This window comes from Lagopus muta, mitochondrion (assembly GCF_023343835.1).
Source record: "Lagopus muta voucher UWBM 51660 mitochondrion, complete genome".
NCBI lineage: Eukaryota > Metazoa > Chordata > Aves > Galliformes > Phasianidae > Lagopus > Lagopus muta.
In genome coordinates this window covers 1-16,683 of record NC_034002.1, presented here as the reverse complement: position 1 = coordinate 16,683, position 16,683 = coordinate 1, and the positions used below count along the sequence as shown (strand labels likewise).

At 43.9% G+C, this 16,683-nt stretch overlaps 13 protein-coding genes and 24 non-coding genes across 37 annotated transcripts, besides 1 other annotated feature; 9 read left to right on the top strand and 28 right to left on the bottom strand. All coding sequences in view use genetic code 2, as the record gives it.

Moving 5' to 3' along the window:
• On the top strand, nucleotides 1-67 carry B2L67_mgt22. Its single transcript has one exon. It is a non-coding gene; the product is annotated as a tRNA-Glu (tRNA).
• A 1-nt stretch (nucleotide 68) lies between these two features.
• Nucleotides 69-590, top strand: ND6 (NADH dehydrogenase subunit 6). The gene has a single exon. The coding sequence runs from the start codon at nucleotides 69-71 to the stop codon at nucleotides 588-590; it is 522 nt and encodes a 173-aa protein (YP_009350028.1).
• Nucleotides 591-595: 5 nt separating this feature from the next.
• On the top strand, nucleotides 596-664 carry B2L67_mgt21. The gene has a single exon. It is a non-coding gene; the product is annotated as a tRNA-Pro (tRNA).
• Nucleotides 665-666: 2 nt separating this feature from the next.
• B2L67_mgt20 lies at nucleotides 667-735 on the bottom strand. The gene has a single exon. It is a non-coding gene; the product is annotated as a tRNA-Thr (tRNA).
• Nucleotides 736-737: 2 nt separating this feature from the next.
• Nucleotides 738-1,880, bottom strand: CYTB (cytochrome b). The gene has a single exon. The coding sequence runs from the start codon at nucleotides 1,878-1,880 to the stop codon at nucleotides 738-740; it is 1,143 nt and encodes a 380-aa protein (YP_009350027.1).
• A 9-nt stretch (nucleotides 1,881-1,889) lies between these two features.
• On the bottom strand, nucleotides 1,890-3,707 carry ND5 (NADH dehydrogenase subunit 5). The gene has a single exon. It carries the CDS (start codon nucleotides 3,705-3,707, stop codon nucleotides 1,890-1,892), a length of 1,818 nt encoding a protein of 605 aa, YP_009350026.1.
• On the bottom strand, nucleotides 3,708-3,778 carry B2L67_mgt19. Its single transcript has one exon. It is a non-coding gene; the product is annotated as a tRNA-Leu (tRNA).
• Nucleotide 3,779: 1 nt separating this feature from the next.
• Nucleotides 3,780-3,844, bottom strand: B2L67_mgt18. Its single transcript has one exon. It is a non-coding gene; the product is annotated as a tRNA-Ser (tRNA).
• Nucleotide 3,845: 1 nt separating this feature from the next.
• Nucleotides 3,846-3,914, bottom strand: B2L67_mgt17. Its single transcript has one exon. It is a non-coding gene; the product is annotated as a tRNA-His (tRNA).
• ND4 (NADH dehydrogenase subunit 4) lies at nucleotides 3,915-5,292 on the bottom strand. The gene has a single exon. A coding segment is annotated over exon 1 (1,378 nt).
• On the bottom strand, nucleotides 5,286-5,582 carry ND4L (NADH dehydrogenase subunit 4L). Its single transcript has one exon. It carries the CDS (start codon nucleotides 5,580-5,582, stop codon nucleotides 5,286-5,288), a length of 297 nt encoding a protein of 98 aa, YP_009350024.1.
• B2L67_mgt16 lies at nucleotides 5,583-5,651 on the bottom strand. The gene has a single exon. It is a non-coding gene; the product is annotated as a tRNA-Arg (tRNA).
• Nucleotide 5,652: 1 nt separating this feature from the next.
• On the bottom strand, nucleotides 5,653-6,004 carry ND3 (NADH dehydrogenase subunit 3). Its single transcript is given in 2 exon segments — nucleotides 5,653-5,830; nucleotides 5,832-6,004. The coding sequence occupies 2 exon segments, from the start codon at nucleotides 6,002-6,004 to the stop codon at nucleotides 5,653-5,655; spliced, it is 351 nt and encodes a 116-aa protein (YP_009350023.1).
• On the bottom strand, nucleotides 6,005-6,073 carry B2L67_mgt15. The gene has a single exon. It is a non-coding gene; the product is annotated as a tRNA-Gly (tRNA).
• On the bottom strand, nucleotides 6,074-6,857 carry COX3 (cytochrome c oxidase subunit III). The gene has a single exon. A coding segment is annotated over exon 1 (784 nt).
• On the bottom strand, nucleotides 6,857-7,540 carry ATP6 (ATP synthase F0 subunit 6). The gene has a single exon. The coding sequence runs from the start codon at nucleotides 7,538-7,540 to the stop codon at nucleotides 6,857-6,859; it is 684 nt and encodes a 227-aa protein (YP_009350021.1).
• ATP8 (ATP synthase F0 subunit 8) lies at nucleotides 7,531-7,695 on the bottom strand. The gene has a single exon. The coding sequence runs from the start codon at nucleotides 7,693-7,695 to the stop codon at nucleotides 7,531-7,533; it is 165 nt and encodes a 54-aa protein (YP_009350020.1).
• A 1-nt stretch (nucleotide 7,696) lies between these two features.
• Nucleotides 7,697-7,766, bottom strand: B2L67_mgt14. Its single transcript has one exon. It is a non-coding gene; the product is annotated as a tRNA-Lys (tRNA).
• A 1-nt stretch (nucleotide 7,767) lies between these two features.
• Nucleotides 7,768-8,451, bottom strand: COX2 (cytochrome c oxidase subunit II). Its single transcript has one exon. It carries the CDS (start codon nucleotides 8,449-8,451, stop codon nucleotides 7,768-7,770), a length of 684 nt encoding a protein of 227 aa, YP_009350019.1.
• Nucleotide 8,452: 1 nt separating this feature from the next.
• Nucleotides 8,453-8,521, bottom strand: B2L67_mgt13. Its single transcript has one exon. It is a non-coding gene; the product is annotated as a tRNA-Asp (tRNA).
• Nucleotides 8,522-8,523: 2 nt separating this feature from the next.
• On the top strand, nucleotides 8,524-8,598 carry B2L67_mgt12. Its single transcript has one exon. It is a non-coding gene; the product is annotated as a tRNA-Ser (tRNA).
• On the bottom strand, nucleotides 8,590-10,140 carry COX1 (cytochrome c oxidase subunit I). Its single transcript has one exon. The coding sequence runs from the start codon at nucleotides 10,138-10,140 to the stop codon at nucleotides 8,590-8,592; it is 1,551 nt and encodes a 516-aa protein (YP_009350018.1).
• Nucleotide 10,141: 1 nt separating this feature from the next.
• B2L67_mgt11 lies at nucleotides 10,142-10,212 on the top strand. The gene has a single exon. It is a non-coding gene; the product is annotated as a tRNA-Tyr (tRNA).
• On the top strand, nucleotides 10,212-10,277 carry B2L67_mgt10. Its single transcript has one exon. It is a non-coding gene; the product is annotated as a tRNA-Cys (tRNA).
• Nucleotides 10,278-10,279: 2 nt separating this feature from the next.
• On the top strand, nucleotides 10,280-10,353 carry B2L67_mgt09. The gene has a single exon. It is a non-coding gene; the product is annotated as a tRNA-Asn (tRNA).
• Nucleotides 10,354-10,356: 3 nt separating this feature from the next.
• Nucleotides 10,357-10,425, top strand: B2L67_mgt08. Its single transcript has one exon. It is a non-coding gene; the product is annotated as a tRNA-Ala (tRNA).
• Nucleotides 10,426-10,427: 2 nt separating this feature from the next.
• On the bottom strand, nucleotides 10,428-10,503 carry B2L67_mgt07. The gene has a single exon. It is a non-coding gene; the product is annotated as a tRNA-Trp (tRNA).
• Nucleotides 10,504-11,542, bottom strand: ND2 (NADH dehydrogenase subunit 2). The gene has a single exon. A coding segment is annotated over exon 1 (1,039 nt).
• B2L67_mgt06 lies at nucleotides 11,543-11,611 on the bottom strand. The gene has a single exon. It is a non-coding gene; the product is annotated as a tRNA-Met (tRNA).
• On the top strand, nucleotides 11,611-11,681 carry B2L67_mgt05. The gene has a single exon. It is a non-coding gene; the product is annotated as a tRNA-Gln (tRNA).
• A 6-nt stretch (nucleotides 11,682-11,687) lies between these two features.
• Nucleotides 11,688-11,761, bottom strand: B2L67_mgt04. Its single transcript has one exon. It is a non-coding gene; the product is annotated as a tRNA-Ile (tRNA).
• ND1 (NADH dehydrogenase subunit 1) lies at nucleotides 11,762-12,736 on the bottom strand. Its single transcript has one exon. It carries the CDS (start codon nucleotides 12,734-12,736, stop codon nucleotides 11,762-11,764), a length of 975 nt encoding a protein of 324 aa, YP_009350016.1.
• Nucleotides 12,737-12,749: 13 nt separating this feature from the next.
• Nucleotides 12,750-12,823, bottom strand: B2L67_mgt03. The gene has a single exon. It is a non-coding gene; the product is annotated as a tRNA-Leu (tRNA).
• Nucleotides 12,823-14,432, bottom strand: B2L67_mgr01. The gene has a single exon. It is a non-coding gene; the product is annotated as a 16S ribosomal RNA (ribosomal RNA).
• B2L67_mgt02 lies at nucleotides 14,433-14,505 on the bottom strand. Its single transcript has one exon. It is a non-coding gene; the product is annotated as a tRNA-Val (tRNA).
• B2L67_mgr02 lies at nucleotides 14,506-15,472 on the bottom strand. The gene has a single exon. It is a non-coding gene; the product is annotated as a 12S ribosomal RNA (ribosomal RNA).
• B2L67_mgt01 lies at nucleotides 15,473-15,539 on the bottom strand. The gene has a single exon. It is a non-coding gene; the product is annotated as a tRNA-Phe (tRNA).
• Nucleotides 15,540-16,683: a D loop (control region).

Sequence of the window (16,683 nt, the reverse complement as noted above, 5' to 3'; positions counted from 1 at the left end):
GTTCCTGTAGTTGAGAACAACAATGGCTTTTCAAGCCGTAGTCCTTGGGGTTATCCAAGCAGGAATATATGACTTATTTTGTGATTTTTATTGGGGTTTGTTTTATGTTGGGGGTTTTGGCTGTAGCTTCTAATCCTTCTCCTTATTATGGTGTGGTGGGGTTAGTATTGGCATCTGTAATGGGGTGTGGATGGTTGGTGAATTTGGGAGTTTCTTTTATTTCTTTATCGTTGTTTATAATTTATTTGGGGGGTATGTTGGTGGTTTTTGTTTATTCAGTGTCTTTAGCGGCGGATCCTTATCCTGAGGCTTGGGGAGATTGGCGGGTGGTGGGGTATGGGTTGGGTTTTGTTTCTGTTGTTTGTGTGGGGGCGGTTTTGGGGGGCTTTGTTGATTTTTGGAAAGTTGGGGTGACTACTATTGATGGTGGAGGGGTGTCTTTTGTTCGGTTAGATATGAGTGGGGTGGCGGTGTTTTATTCGTGGGGTGTTGGGTTATTTTTAGTAGCAGGGTGAGGTTTGTTGCTGGCATTGTTTGTTGTGCTGGAGCTTGTACGTGGGTTGTCTCGGGGGGCAATTCGGGCAGTTAGGGTTTTCAGAAAATAGTTTATTTAAAAACATCAGCTTTGGGAGCTGGAGAGAGAGGTTTAGTCCTTTTTTTCTGAGTTACTCTAAGAAGGGTGGAATCTTCAGTTTTTGGTTTACAAGACCAATGTTTTTCATAAACTATTAGAGTATTTAGTGGTTGAGTATTTTGTTTTCTAGGGTTCCAATTAGGGGGAAGAGGAGAAGAAGGATGGTGAAGTACGAGAGTGAAGCAATTTGTCCAATAAGGATAAATGGGTGTTCTACTGGTTGGCTTCCTACCCAGGTTAGGACAAGGAGGTTAGCTACGAGGAGTCAGAATAGGATTTGGGAAAGTGGGCGGAATGTTATGGTTCGTTGTTTAGATTTGTGGAGGAAGGGGATGAGGAGGAGGATAAGGACTGATGCTGCTAGGGCCAGGACGCCTCCAAGTTTGTTTGGGATTGAGCGTAAGATGGCGTAAGCAAATAGAAAGTACCATTCTGGTTTGATGTGAGGAGGGGTTACTAATGGGTTTGCTGGGGTGAAGTTTTCTGGGTCTCCGAGGAAGTTGGGTGAGAATAGGGCTAATGTGAGGAGGGGGGTTAGTATAAATGCGAGACCTAGGATGTCTTTGAGGGAGTAGTATGGGTGGAATGGAATTTTGTCAGAGTTGGATGAAATACCTAGTGGATTGTTTGAGCCTGACTCGTGTAGGAATATAAGGTGGATGGCGGTGATCCCTGCGATTACAAAGGGGAGGAGGAAGTGTAGGGCGAAGAATCGGGTAAGGGTTGGGTTATCAACTGAGAATCCCCCTCAGGCTCATTCTACTAAGGTTTGTCCGATGTAGGGGATTGCTGAGAATAAGTTTGTAATGACGGTGGCCCCTCAGAATGATATTTGTCCTCATGGGAGAACGTATCCTACGAATGCAGTTGCTATGAGTGTGAGAAGCAAGATTACTCCTGTGTTTCAGGTTTCTTTGTACAAGTAGGAGCCGTAGTAGAGTCCACGTCCGATGTGGAGGAAAATGCAGATGAAAAAGAATGAAGCGCCATTTGCATGGAGATTGCGGATAAGTCAGCCGTATTGGACGTTTCGGCATGTGTGGGCTACTGAAGAGAATGCGAGTGAGGTGTCTGCTGTATAGTGTATAGCTAGTAGGAGGCCAGTGAGGATTTGGGTGGTGAGGCATACTGCTAGTAGAGAGCCAAAATTTCATCAAGCAGAGATATTGGATGGAGCAGGGAGGTCGATTAGAGAATTGTTGATTATTTTTAATAGGGGATGTGATTTTCGGATGTTGGGTGCCATTATTTTATTTTATTTTTGGGTGAGAAGGATTGTTATGAGGATTGTAAGAGCAAATGATCCTAGGTAGGATTTGATTAAGCCTGTGTGGAATGAGGTAGAGGTCTTGCTTATGATGAGGTTGAGGCTGGCAAGGCCTTCGGGACCAATTTTTTTATATCATGCTATGTCAATTAGGTGGGAGGCAATTTTTTGTCCGGAATGAAGGAGGATTGAGGGTTGGGTTCGATGGGTTAGAAGGTTGAAATAGCCTAGTAGGGAGGAAAAGTTTATGAGGGGGTTTTGTTTTGGGGGGATGAGTGTGTGTGTTGTATTTGAGAGTTCTAGAGCTAGGATAATTCCTAGGGTTGTGACGATGATAGCGGCGGTTTTCGTGACGGGTGGTATGGTTATTGGGGGTGTTTTTGTAGGGAGGATAAGGGATGAGATCAGTAGGCCTGCTATGATGCTTCCTAAGGCCAATCGGATGATTGGCAGGATGGCTGAAGGTGCATTTTCGTTGATTGGGGTGATCGTTATGGTTCGGTTGTATCCTGTTTGAACTAGCAGGGTTATGCGTAGACTATAGGTTGCAGTGAAGGATGTGGCTAGGAGTGTAAGTAGGAGGGCTCAGGTATTGATGTATGAGGTATTTAAGTTTTCGATAATTAAGTCTTTTGAGTAAAAGCCGGCCAAGAATGGGGTGCCTATTAGGGCAAGGTTGCCGATGGTTAGGCAAGAGGTAGTTGTTGGGAGGGTTTTTTGTAGGCAGCCCATTTTACGGATATCTTGTTCACCATTAAGGTTGTGGATGATTAGGCCGGAGCATAGGAATAATATGGCTTTGAAGAAGGCATGAGTTGAAATGTGGAGAAAGGCCAGTTGGGGAAGGTCAAGTCCAATAGTGACTATTATGAGGCCTAGTTGGCTTGAGGTGGAGAAGGCGATGATTTTTTTGATATCGTTTTGAGTGAGGGCACAGATGGCGGCGAATAGAGTGGATAAGGCGCCTAAGCATAGGCATGTTGTTAAAGCAATTTTGTTTGAGGTTAAGAGGGGGTGGGTTCGAATGAGTAGAAAGATTCCGGCGACTACTATGGTGCTGGAGTGAAGTAAAGCGGAGACTGGAGTTGGACCTTCTATTGCTGCCGGTAGTCATGGGTGGAGGCCAAATTGGGCTGATTTGCCTGTGGCGGCTAGGATTAGGCCGAGGAGGGGGAGGGTGGGTGTTTGGTTTGATTGGATGGCTTGTTGGATTTCTCAGGTGTTTATAGTTGAGGCGAGTCATGCTATGCTTAGGATGAGGCCAATATCTCCGATTCGGTTATAGATTATTGCCTGTAGTGCGGCTGTGTTGGCTTCGGCTCGCCCCTGTCATCAGCCGATGAGGAGAAATGATATGATACCTACTCCTTCTCATCCGATGAATAAGAGGAATATGTTGTTTGCGACGGTTAATGTCAGTATGGCAATAAGGAAGATGAGAAGGAAGGTGAAGAATTTTGTGATAAATGGTTCGGAGGCTATGTATCATGTTGCGAATTCCAGAATGGATCAGGTAACGAATAGTGCGATAGGGAAGAATGTTACGGAGTATAGGTCTATTTTAAGGGAGATGGGGATTTTGAAGTTTTGAATGGGGTGTCATTCTCAGAGGATAGTAATGTTCTCTATTCCTGAGTAAATGAAAATGGTTAGTGGAATAAGGCTGATTAAGAAGGCGGTTTTAATTGTTTTGGTGATTGATTGTGGGGAGTTTTTGAAGTTGAATAGGAGAGGCAGGATGATTGGGGTGAGGAGAGTGAGGAGAATTAGTGGTATGGATGTGTTTAATAGTATGGTTATTTTCATTACTTTTACTTGGAGTTGCACCAAGATGAGTGGTTCCTAAGACCAACGGATTGCTTTTATCCTTTAAAAGTTAAGGGGGCCGGGGTTTAAAACCCGGATGCAGGAATTAGCAGTTCTTGCTGGTTTGATCCACCCCTCGGCAAATAAGGAGGTTTGAACTTCTATTTTTAGAATCACAATCTAATGTTTGGGTTAAACTATATTTGCATATAGGGGTTCCTGAAATTAGTTCTGGTTTTAGGATGAGGGCTAGTATTGGAGTGATGTGAAGTGTTATGAGGAGATGTTCTCGTGTGTTTGAGTTTGGGGTTGTTGTAATGTGGGTTGGTAGAGTTCCTCGCTGAGTGGATAGTAGTATGTATAGGGTGTAGGAGGCAGTTAGAAGTGTTGCAATTCCGGTTAGGAAAATTGTAGGGGGGGATCAGTTAAAGAGGGCAATCATAATAGTTAGTTCTGCTATTAGATTAGTTGTTGGGGGCAGAGCCATATTGGTTAAGTTGGCTAGGAGTCATCAGAGAGATATTAGGGGTAAAAGGGGTTGTAGGCCTCGTGTAAGGATGAGAATGCGACTGTGTGTTCGTTCATAGTTGGTGTTTGCTAAACAAAATAGGAGGGATGATGTAAGTCCGTGGGAGATTATGAGAATTATTGCTCCTGAGTAGGATCATTGGGTTTGGATTATGCTTGCAGCGATTACTAAGCCCATGTGGCTTACTGATGAATAGGCAATGAGGGATTTTAGGTCTGTTTGGCGTAGACAGATGGAGCTGGTTATTAGGGCGCCTCATAGGGATAGGGTGAGGAATGGATAATGAAGGAGGTTATATAAGGGTTGCATTAGTAGGGTTGTTCGTATAATGCCATATCCGCCTAATTTGAGTAGTAGGGCGGCGAGTAATATGGAGCCTGCAATTGGTGCTTCTACGTGGGCTTTGGGTAATCATAAGTGAAGGCCGTAGAGGGGTGCTTTGACCATAAATGCTATTAAGAGGGCTAGACTAGATAATAGGGTGGTTCATGAAGTTGATGAGTTTGGATGAGTTAGTTTGAGGATGGGTAAGTGAAGTGTTCCTACTTCTGAGTGAAGGTGGAGGAAGGATACTAATAGGGGGAGTGAGCTGATTAAGGTATAAAATAGAAGATAAATACCTGCACTGAGTCGTTCGGGTTGATTTCCTCAGCGTGTGATTAAGATTAGGGTTGGGATTAGTGTTGCTTCAAATGAAATGTAAAATAATATAAGTTCTGTTGTCGAGAATGCTAAGATGATAAATGGTTGGATAATAATTAGAGTGGAGACGAATATTTGTTTACGAATATGGGGTTCGTGTTGTAAGTGGTTTTGGCTGGCTATGATTATAAGAGGGAGAAATCAGCAGGATAGGACAAGTAGTGGAGCTGAGATTTGATCAGTGCCAGTTCAGGGAGTAAGGTTTTTTAGGGGGTAGTATGATGGGGTTAGTCAATGTAGACTAATTAAGGAGATTAGGAGGCTGTATATTGTAGTATTAGTTCATATGAATTTTGCTGGGGATAGTAGGGTAATTGGTAGAAGTATAATTATTGGTAGAATAACTTTTAACATTGTAGGAGGTTGAGGTTGTGTAAGTGGTCGGAGCCGTGGGTTCGGGTTGAGGCTACTAGTATGGCTAGGCCGGTACCAGCTTCGCATGCTGAGAAAGCTAGTATTAGGATTGGCACAAGGGTGAATGATGGGGTTTGGTTTTCGATGGATCAAATTGAGAGAGGGATAAATATAGACAGTATTATGCTCTCTAAACATAGAAGGGCGGAGATAAGGTGGGTTCGGTGAAATGCTAATCCTAGGCTGCTGAATGTGAATGCGGAGTAAAAGCTGAAATGTAAAGGAGACATAAGAAAGTTATAGGGGTTATCTATAATTTGCTGGGTCGAAACCAGCTGTCTTGATTAGACTAACTTTCTATTATTCTGCTCATTCTAGGCCCCCTTGAGTTCATTCATAGATAAGGCCTAATGTGAGGAGGATAATGATGGAGGTAGCTCAGGTAAGTGTAGTGATGGGTGATTGGAGTTGGATGGCTCATGGAAGAGGGAGGAGTAGGGCGATTTCTAGGTCGAATAGAAGGAATAAGATGGCTACTGAGGAAGAATCGGATTGAGAATGGAAGTCGGGCTGAGCCTAGGGGATCAAATCCGCATTCGTACGGTGATAGTTTTTCTGTATCAGGGGCTATTTGGGCGAGTCAGAAGTTTAGGGTGGTTAACACAGTACTAAGGATAAAGGATAGGGATAATATGAATGTGAGAGTGTTCATTGCTTTTCTCTGGGTTATTACCAGATTTTAGAGATTGGAAGTCAATTGTATTCAGTATACTAGAAAAGCAGGATCCTCATCAGTATATTGATATATATAGGAAGAGTCAGATGATGTCTACGAAGTGTCAATATCAGGCTGCTGCTTCAAATCCGAAATGGTGGTTTGATGTGAAGTGGAATTTGATTAGTCGTAGGAGACAGACTGTTAGGAAGGATGAGCCGATGATGACGTGTAAGCCATGGAATCCTGTAGCAACAAAGAAGGTGGAGCCGTAGACACTATCGGCGATTGAAAATGAGGCTTCATGGTATTCTATGGCTTGAAGGGCAGTAAAGTAGAAGCCTAGAATAATGGTAAGGGTAAGTGCGTGAATGGCTTGTTTTCGGTTCCCTTCTGTGATGCTATGATGGGCTCATGTTACAGTAACACCGGAGGCTAGGAGGATTGCTGTATTTAGGAGAGGGACTTCAAGAGGATTGAGAGGTTTAATCCCTGTTGGTGGTCATTGTCCTCCTAGTTCTGGGGTAGGAGCTAGGCTGGAGTGGAAGAAAGCTCAGAAGAAGCCCAGGAAGAAGAAAGCTTCTGATGTAATGAATAAGATCATGCCATAACGAAGGCCTTTCTGGACGGTTGGGGTGTGGTGGCCTTGGAAGGTGCCTTCTCGGACCACGTCTCGTCATCATTGTAGTATAACTAGGAGTATGGAGAAGAGGCCTATTGTTAATAGGGTGTGTGAGTTATAATGGAATCATATGATTAGGCCAGAGGTGGTAAGTAGTGCTGCAGCTGCACCGAAAATAGGTCATGGGCTTGGGTCAACTATATGGTAGGAGTGTGCTTGGTGTGCCATTAAATATTTTCTTGTAAGTACAGACTTAGAAGGAGGACAAATACGTAAGCTTGAATTATGGCCACTGCTACTTCTAAGATGGTTAGAAGAAATAGGATGAGTGCTGTTAAGGCGGAGATTGATGGTATTATTGGTAGGAGGGTAATTGTAGCTGTAGAAATTAATTGGATGAGTAGGTGTCCAGCTGTAAGGTTGGCTGTTAGGCGTACCCCCAAGGCCAGGGGTCGGATGAGGAGGCTGGTTGTTTCAATTATGATTAAGGCTGGGATAAGAGGTGTGGGTGTTCCTTCTGGGAGAAGGTGGCCTAGGGAAGCAGAGGGTTGATTTCGTAGGCCTGTTAATAGGGTGGCAAGTCATAGTGGCAGGGCTAGGGCTATGTTTATTGATAGTTGAGTGGTGGGAGTAAAGGTGTATGGAAGGAGGCCAAGCAGGTTGATGAAGAGAAGAAGGAGGATTAGGGATGTTAATAGAAGGGCTCATTTGTGGCCTGCTTTGTTTAGAGGGGTTATTAGTTGTTTTGTAATTAGGTGAATAAATCAGAGTTGTACAGTGGAAAGGCGGTTGTTGACCCACCGATGTCCTGGAGAGGGGAGTAGGAGGGCCGGAAGAAGAAGGGATGGGAGGATTAGTGGGATCCCTAGGAGGTAAGGGCTTGAAAATTGATCAAAAAAGCTTAGGTTCATGGTCAGATTCAAGGGGTAGGTTTTGTTGTTGCGGTTTTGTTTGTGGGGGGGTTTGTTGGGATAAATGAGAGGAGTTTTGGTTGAATAAGTAGTGAGAAGGTGAATCAAGTTAGAAGTATGATGGTGAATCACGGATTAGGATTTAGTTGGGGCATGTCATTAAGGAGGGGGGGGGTCCCTCTTTCTCTAGCTTAAAAGGCTAGTGCTTGTCCATAGCTTCTCAATGGTTAAGATGATAGAAGGGAGGATCAGGTTTCAAAGTGTTTTAGGGGAGTTGATTCTACTACGATGGGCATGAAACTGTGGTTAGCTCCGCAGATTTCTGAACATTGGCCGTAGAATACGCCTGGTCGAGTGGTAATGAAGGAGGTTTGGTTTAGTCGCCCTGGGATTGCATCAGTTTTTACTCCAAGGGTTGGGACAGCTCATGAGTGGAGGACGTCGTCAGCGGTGATGATTATTCGGATGGGGGATTCTATGGGGATTACAATGCGATGATCAACTTCCAGCAGACGAAAGTGGCCTTGGGGGAGGTCTGTTGTTGGGATTATGTAGGAGTCAAAAGAGAGGTCTTTGAAGTCTGTATATTCGTAGGTTCAGTATCATTGGTGGCCGATGGCTTTTAGGGTAAGGTCAGGTTCATCAATTTCGTCTATTATGTAAAGGATTTGTAAGGAGGGGAGGGCAAGAAGGACTAGGACAATGGCGGGTAGAATGGTTCAGATTAATTCAATTTCTTGGGCATCTACAGTGTTTGATGATAATTTGTTAGTTAATATAAGGGTGAGGAGATATAATACTAGGCTGCAGATTGCTAGTGCTACTATTAGAGCATGGTCGTGGAATTCTACAAGTTCTTCTATGATGGGGGATGAGGCGTCTTGAAATCCTAGTTGAGAGTGATTTGCCATATGAGGTGTACAGGGCTTGCACCTGTGATTTAGTCTTGACAAGTCTATGTAATTGGTTTACTAACACTTCATAAGAAAGAAGCATTAAGTGGTTTGATGCGGTTGGCTTGAAACCAGCATGTGAGGGTTCGATTCCTTCCTTTCTTGTACTTGGACGAAGGCTGGTTCTTCGAAGGTGTGATATGGGGGTGGACATCCATGGATTCATTCGATGTTGGTTGAGGTAAGTTCAGGTTGAAGAACTTTACGTTTTGCTGAGAAGGCTTCTCAGACGATGAATATTAGTATAATCACAGCTGTTATTGAGATCAGTGAGCCGATTGAGGAGAGTGTGTTTCATAGGGTATAAGCATCTGGGTAATCCGAGTATCGTCGGGGTATGCCGGCTAGGCCTAGGAAGTGTTGCGGGAAGAAAGTTAGATTAACTCCTGCAAATATTACTCCAAAGTGTGCTTTAGTTCATGTAGGGTGAAGGGTGAAACCTGTGAATAGAGGGAATCAGTGGGTGAATCCTGCTAGGATAGCAAAGACTGCTCCTATCGAGAGGACGTAGTGGAAGTGAGCAACTACGTAGTAGGTGTCATGAAGGGCAATATCCAGTGAGGAGTTAGCGAGGACAATTCCTGTTAAGCCTCCAATGGTAAATAGGAAGATGAATCCAAGGGCTCAGAGTATAGGTGGGTCTCATTTAATTGTTCCGCCGTGTAGTGTGGCAAGTCAGCTAAAGACTTTAATGCCAGTTGGGATGGCAATAATTATGGTGGCTGATGTGAAGTAGGCTCGGGTATCTACATCTATTCCCACTGTAAATATGTGATGGGCTCAGACAATGAAGCCTAGAAATCCAATAGATAGTATTGCTCATACTATTCCTATATACCCAAAAGGCTCTTTTTTTCCTGCATAGTATGCCACTACGTGGGAGATTATTCCAAAGCCTGGGAGGATGAGGATGTAGACTTCTGGGTGTCCGAAGAATCAAAATAAATGTTGATATAGGACTGGGTCTCCTCCCCCTGCAGGGTCAAAGAAGGTAGTATTGAGGTTTCGATCAGTGAGTAATATTGTAATTCCAGCAGCTAGGACAGGTAGGGAGAGTAGTAAAAGGATGGCAGTGATGAGGACAGATCATACGAATAAGGGTGTCTGGTATTGTGAAAGTGTAGGGGGTTTTATATTAATGATGGTAGTGATGAAGTTAATAGCCCCTAAGATGGATGATACGCCAGCTAGGTGAAGGGAAAAGATAGCTAGGTCCACTGATGCACCAGCGTGGGCAAGGTTGCCAGCTAAAGGGGGATAGACAGTTCATCCAGTTCCAGCTCCAGCCTCTACAGTGGATGAGGCTAGTAGGAGGAGGAAAGAGGGTGGAAGGAGTCAGAAGCTTATGTTATTTATGCGCGGGAATGCTATGTCTGGGGCACCAATTATAAGGGGGACTAATCAGTTCCCGAAGCCCCCGATCATGATGGGTATGACTATAAAGAAGATTATGACGAAGGCATGGGCTGTTACGATTACGTTATAGATTTGGTCGTCTCCTAGGAGTGTTCCAGGTTGTCCCAGTTCTGCACGGATTAGCAGGCTTAGTGCTGTGCCGATTATGCCTGCTCATGTGCCGAAAATTAGGTAAAGAGTGCCAATGTCTTTGTGGTTGGTTGAGAATAGTCATCGATTGATGAAAGTCACAGGTAAGATGGCTGAATGATGAAGCGTTAGGCTGTAGTCCTTTTTACAGAGGTTCAATTCCTCTTCTTATCGACCTTGTAGTGAAGTTCATGGTGAGTTGCAAACTCATTGATGCACATTAAGGTGTGCCGGGGTCTTGTGGGCAGAAGCCAATGGGTTATGGCGTCTAGCTGTTAACTAGAATTGTATGGGATCGAGGCCCATCTGCCTAGGATGAAGGCTTTAGCTTAATTAAAGCATCTGGTTTGCACTCAGAAGATACAGGTTAATGTCCTGTTAGTCTTAGGCAGAAACTAAGAGAGTCTAACTCTTATTTAAGGCTTTGAAGGCCTTTGGTTTGGGCGGGTTTAATCCTAAGTTTCTAAAATATAGTGAGTATCAAGGGGGATAGGGGTAGGAGGAAGGTTGATAGGGCGGATAAAATGGCTGTTGGGGTACTTAGTGTCTTGTTGGTACGTCAGAGTTTTATGTGATTCGATGAGTTTGGGGGGAGTGTGATTGTTGAGTGGTATGCAAGGCGGAGATAAAAGAATAAGCTTAAGAGAGATAGTAGAGTAATAATTGTAGCTGTGGGGGTTATTTCTTGTTTAGTGAGTTCTTGAATAATAAGTCATTTTGGCATAAAGCCTGTAAGTGGTGGGAGGCCTGCTAGGGATAAGAGGGTTAACATTACAGTTGCATTTAGTATTGGTGTTTTTGTTCATGAGATAAGTATTGTTGATAGTTTAAGGACTTTGATTTGGGTTAGTGAGAGGAATACGGTTGTTGTTATTATTGTATAAAGAGTAAAAGTGAGGAGGGTAAGATGTGGGTTATAGGTAATGATGATAATTATTCAGCCTAGGTGAGAGATGGATGAAAAAGCTAGGATCTTTCGTGTTTGTGTTTGGTTTAAGCCCATCCAACCTCCTACTAGTGCTGAGAGGATTGCTAGGGTGGTTAGTAAGGTAGGGTTGAGGGATTGTGATGATAAGAGGAGAAGGGTAATGGGGGGGAGTTTCATTAGAGTTGAGAGTAGCAGGGCGGTGATTATTGGGGAGCCTTGGAGAACTTCAGGAAATCAAAAATGGAACGGGACTAATCCTAGTTTGATTGCGATTGCTATTGTTAGTAGAAGGCAGGATGTGGGGTGATTGAGCTGTGTGATATCCCATTGGCCGGTAGATCAGGCATTAGTTAAGCTTGAAAATAAGATTAGGGCCGATGCAGTTGATTGGGTGAGGAAGTATTTGATTGTAGCTTCGATTGCTCGGGGGTGGTGAGATTTGGAGATGAGGGGGATGATAGCTAAGGTGTTAATTTCTAGGCCTGTTCAGGCCAGGATTCAATGATTGCTAGAAATGGTAATACTAGATCCTATGATTAGGCTCAAGGTGCAAATTAGTTTTGCATGGGGGTTCATTAGTAGGGGAAGGAGTTGGACCATCGTTTTCGGGGTATGGGCCCGATAGCTTAATTAGCTGACCCTACTAGAAAATAATATAGAGGGAGTATGAAGAGTTTTGATCTCTTCTGTGTAGGTTCGATTCCTACTTTTCTAAGTTTTGAGGCAATGAGAGGGCTGTTATACCTCTATGTTCACTTTATCATAGTGATCCTTTAATTGTTCGGGCACACTGCCTTAGATAGGGGGGAGACCAGCGTAACTAATTGGTATGCTGGTATGTCAGAGACATAGGGCTAGGGTTAGGGGTAGGAAGTTTTTTCATAGGAGGTGCATTAGTTGGTCGTAACGAAATCGTGGATATGAGGCTCGAATTCATAAGAAAGAGGATGAGAGGAGGAGGACTTTTGTGGCTAGTGCGATGGAGAAGAGTTCGGATGGGAGGTTTAGGAAGCTTGGGTTGAGGAAGAGGATAGTTGTTAGTGTGTTTATAAACATAATGTTGGCATATTCGGCTAGGAAAAATAGGGCGAATGGTCCAGCAGCATATTCAACGTTAAATCCTGAGACGAGTTCGGATTCTCCTTCTGTGAGGTCGAATGGGGCTCGGTTAGTTTCGGCAAGAGTGGAAATAAATCATATTATTGTTAGGGGTCATGAGGGGAAAATAAGGTAGATAGGTTCTTGGGTGGTGGCTAGAGTGGTTAGGGTATAGTTTCCACTTAATATAATTGTGGCTAGAAGGATGATGGCTAGGGTAACTTCATATGAGATTGTTTGAGCAACAGCTCGTAAGGCCCCGATTAAGGCGTATTTAGAGTTAGAAGCCCACCCAGACCATAAGAGCGAGTAGACAGTTAGGCTTGATATGGCTAGGAGGAACAGTAATCCTAAGTTTAAGTCTGCGAGGGGAAAGGGTAGTGGGAGAGGGGCTCAAATAGTGAGGGCTAGGAGAAGGGCTAAGATTGGTGTTATAATGAAGAGGAAGGGAGAGGAGGTGGATGGACGGATGGGTTCTTTAATGAAGAGTTTTACTCCATCTGCGATGGGTTGGAGTAGACCAAAAGGGCCCACAATGTTTGGGCCCTTTCGGGCCTGTATGTAGCTAAGGATTTTTCGTTCTACAAGTGTTAAGAAGGCCACGGCGATTAGGATAGGAAGTACGTAGGATAGTGCTATAGTTAAGAGGTTTATTAGGGTAGGTGAAGTCATATTGGGGGAGGGGGGCTAGGGAGAGGATTTGAACCTCTGGATAAAGGGCTTAAGCCTTTTGCATTTGCCAAGCTCTGCCACGCTAGCTGTTCCTTTTCTAGGAATATGGGTGTGTATTAGAGGCTTTTAGGCAATTGAGTTGTGTTCATTGCTTGTAAGACGGGGGTGTGTCTTGTGACATTGACCCCACTTCTCCGGTCCTTTCGTACTAGGAGGAGTCTGTTCATAGATAGAAACCGACCTGGATTGCTCCGGTCTGAACTCAGATCACGTAGGACTATTAATCGTTGAACAAACGAACCCTTAATAGCGGCTGCACCATTAGGATGTCCTGATCCAACATCGAGGTCGTAAACCTCCTTGTCGATATGGGCTCTTGGAGGAGATTGCGCTGTTATCCCTGGGGTAGCTTGGTCCATTGATCAATTGTATTGGGTCTAGATTACTGTTAGCACTTTGATGGGTAGGTCTTAGTGAAGAGTTATGGTCTATGGGTTTGGAGGATTTATTTTTCTCCAAGGTCGCCCCAACCGAAAAATGTCGACCAAGTGTTTTATAGGGGTGAGTCCGGTGGATGGTGTTAGTGGAGAAGTGGTCGTTATTTTTAAGTTCCACAGGGTCTTCTCGTCTTATGATCACATTCTCGTTTTTGCACGGGAATACTAATTTCACTGATTACCTGCAAGAGACAGTTAAGACCTCGTTTAGCCTTTCATACAAGTCTCAATTTATGGGACAATTGATTGCGCTACCTTCGCACGGTTAGGATACCGCGGCCGTTGAACTTTTGGGTCACTGGGCAGGCATCACCTTCAATACTTGTTGTTGGCTGAAGGCTATGTTTTTGGTAAACAGTCGGGTCTTGGGTTTGCCGAGTTCCTTTTGCAGGTTTTAATCATCTAATATTGGCGCTCCTGAGTTGGGTTAACAGGTCGAATTGGATACACATTCTTGTTGAAGTGGGGGTATAAGTTGCTCTGTTAATAATATGTTAATGTAAGTTTACGCTGATGAGGAGGGTTCCAAGTTACTCATTCTAGCATTAATTCTTCTATTGTCATAGGTTAACCTGCTTGGGATTAGGGAGTCAGATGGGGGGTAAAGATTTTTTATAAGGGAGCTTTGACGCACTCTTTTGTTGATGGCTGCTTTAAGGCCTACGATAGGGGGAGGGAAGTGGATTATCCGCTGGGGGAGGTTGTGTTCTTTTTCGAAGGGGCTGTACCCCCATCGAATTGCTCTTAACTCTTACATGAATAGGGTTAGGTAGGTATCCTTGGAGGATGAGTTAAGGGAGAACTTAAATTCATTTGGCAGGTAACCAGCTATCACCCAGCTCGGTTAGCTTTTCACCTCTACCAGTAAGTCATCCCACTCTTTTGCAACAGAGAAGGGTTCGCTCAGTTTAGCTGCTTACAGGTAGCTCGCTTGGGTTTCGGGGGGGCAAACTTTTAGTTCACTTTGCTTGGTTGTTCTAGCTAAATCATGATGCAAGAGGTACAAGGGCTGGTCTTTACTGCTCTATGCTTACTGTTTTCACTATTATTTCATCTTTCCCTTGCGGTACGATTAATCTCTATTGCGCCGTAGAGTCTTTTCTATCGCCTATACTAGGAAAATTATAATGTTTTACTTAGATAGTGTAGTGGGTTTTTGAAGTTGGATTTACAAGTAGTCGGGCTAGAGGGAGGGCAAGTCAAGGCGACCTTGTTTATAGAGGTATCTTTCAGGTGTAAGCTGAATGCTTTGAGATTTATAGCTACGCCTTGATAGTCTAAGCGCACCTTCCGGTACGCTTACCTTGTTACGACTTACCTCGTCTTTGGCTTTGGGAGAAGTATTATTTATTGGCGTTTGAGGCCTATGAAGAGGGTGACGGGCGGTATGTACGTGCCCCAGGGCCGTCTTTAAATAGGCTTGAAAAGTATGGTCCTATTTTACTGCTAAATCCTCCTTCCAAGGACTGATTTCATGTCCTTTTTCGTTCTATTCTATGCTAGAAAATGTAGCCCATTTCTTCCACCCCATAGGCTATACCTTGACCTGTCTTGTTAGCGGGGGCTATTGAGCTCACTTTAAGTCTTTCATTTAGGTGGGCTGGCGACGGCGGTATGTAGGCTGTTTGGGCAAGGGGTGGTTGGGTGGATCGTGGATTATCGATTATAGAACAGGCTCCTCTAGGTGGGTTTAGGGCACCGCCAAGTCCTTAGAGTTTTAAGCGTTTGTGCTCGTAGTTCTCGGGCGGATACAGGGGTATATGGGTATCTGGATTAAGGGCCAGGCATAGTGGGGTATCTAATCCCAGTTTGTACCCTGGCTTTCGTGGGTTTAAATTAGTCATGTAGCTAAGATGGTTGAGGGGGCTTAAGTGAATCATGGGCTTATGACAGCTTAGTTGCATTTTGATCTTAGTTATTAGAGATAACATATGGCCACTCTTTACGCCGGGTGACTATTGATTTGGGTTTCTTGTATGACCGCGGTGGCTGGCACAAGATTTACCAACCCTAAGGTTGCTATGGCTAAGTCAAGTTTACACTTATTGCTTAATGTTAATTACTGCTGAATACCCGTGGGGGTGTGGCTTTGGCAAGGTGTCTTGGGCTACGCTTGGGTGGAGCCTGATACCTGCTCCTTTTGCTTGTTAAAAGTTATAAGGGCATTTTCACTGGGGTGCGGATACTTGCATGTATATGTCTAGCAAAAATCAATAGTAAGGTTAGGACTAAGTCTTTTGCCCACAGGTATTGTAGGTACCGTCTTGGCATCTTCAGTGCCATGCTTTGGGGTAAGCTATGGGGGCTATCGATAGTAGGAGAATGCAACTATTTGTAATTTAACAATATAAATAATGCTAGTTTGAGGGATTTTATGCCGTGTGATTTTTGTGTTTTTAAATGATGCATCGGGCAGTGGAGTTACTCTAATAAAAATTGTAAAAATAACAATATATATATACTAAACAAAACGTTTTATGATTTGTGGGTTTTTATGCGGTAGTTTTAGTTTAAATTAGTTTTTTAAAAAATGATTTTAAAAAAATAAAAAAAACAAAAGAAAAATTTGTGGAGAATTTCCTAGTTTTGTTAGAAAAATAGAGGAAGTGAAAATTCGTAAAAATATGTCCGACGAGCATTCACTAAATAGCACCATTTACCGGGAGGGTGGAAGAGCCATAACCAAATGCGATCCAAAGTGCATCAGTGTCAAAGTGATTCCCCATACACGCAAACCGTCTCATTGAGGGACACGAGAAGACTAGAATAGGACGCAACGCAGGAGTAGTCCAGGCTTCACTTGAATAGCACTCCGCACCCGCACTGTGAAGGGCAACCTGTGAAGAAGCCCCAGAAAAAAGAGGAACCAACAGCAATGAAGAGATAAGATGCCGCGATCACGGACTGAAGAGGGGAAGATAATGCACAGATGACTTTGTGAAAAGTGAGGAGTTCAGGAGTTAAGCATGGGATGTTCCTGACCGAGGAACCAGAGGCGCAAAAGAGCAAGAGGGGCGAGGGGTGTAGGGGGAAAGAATGGGCCTGAAGCTAGTCATGGAGTACATTACGGGCAGGGGATGGTGATCTCTCGTGAGGTGAACGATCAATAAATCCATCTGGTACGACGAGCATAACCAAATGGGGGTAGGCAGGTATTTATAGTTATGTCCTACGAGCATTCATATATATGGTCTCTTGTTGGTGGAGGATCAGTTTAATGGGGACTTAAGAGTGGTTGTGGGAGAGCATTACATGTATATTACGCTGGGAGAAATGTGGATAGGGTGGCATGTCCGACTACATATAATGGGCTTAGCACGTATATAATATATAGTACCGGTACCATAATGTATGTGGTATATAAATATATGCACGACGTACATAGTATACCCCCCCTGGGGGGGAAAGGGGGGGTACACTTAGTAGGGGAGTTAGATTAAAAAAAGCGTT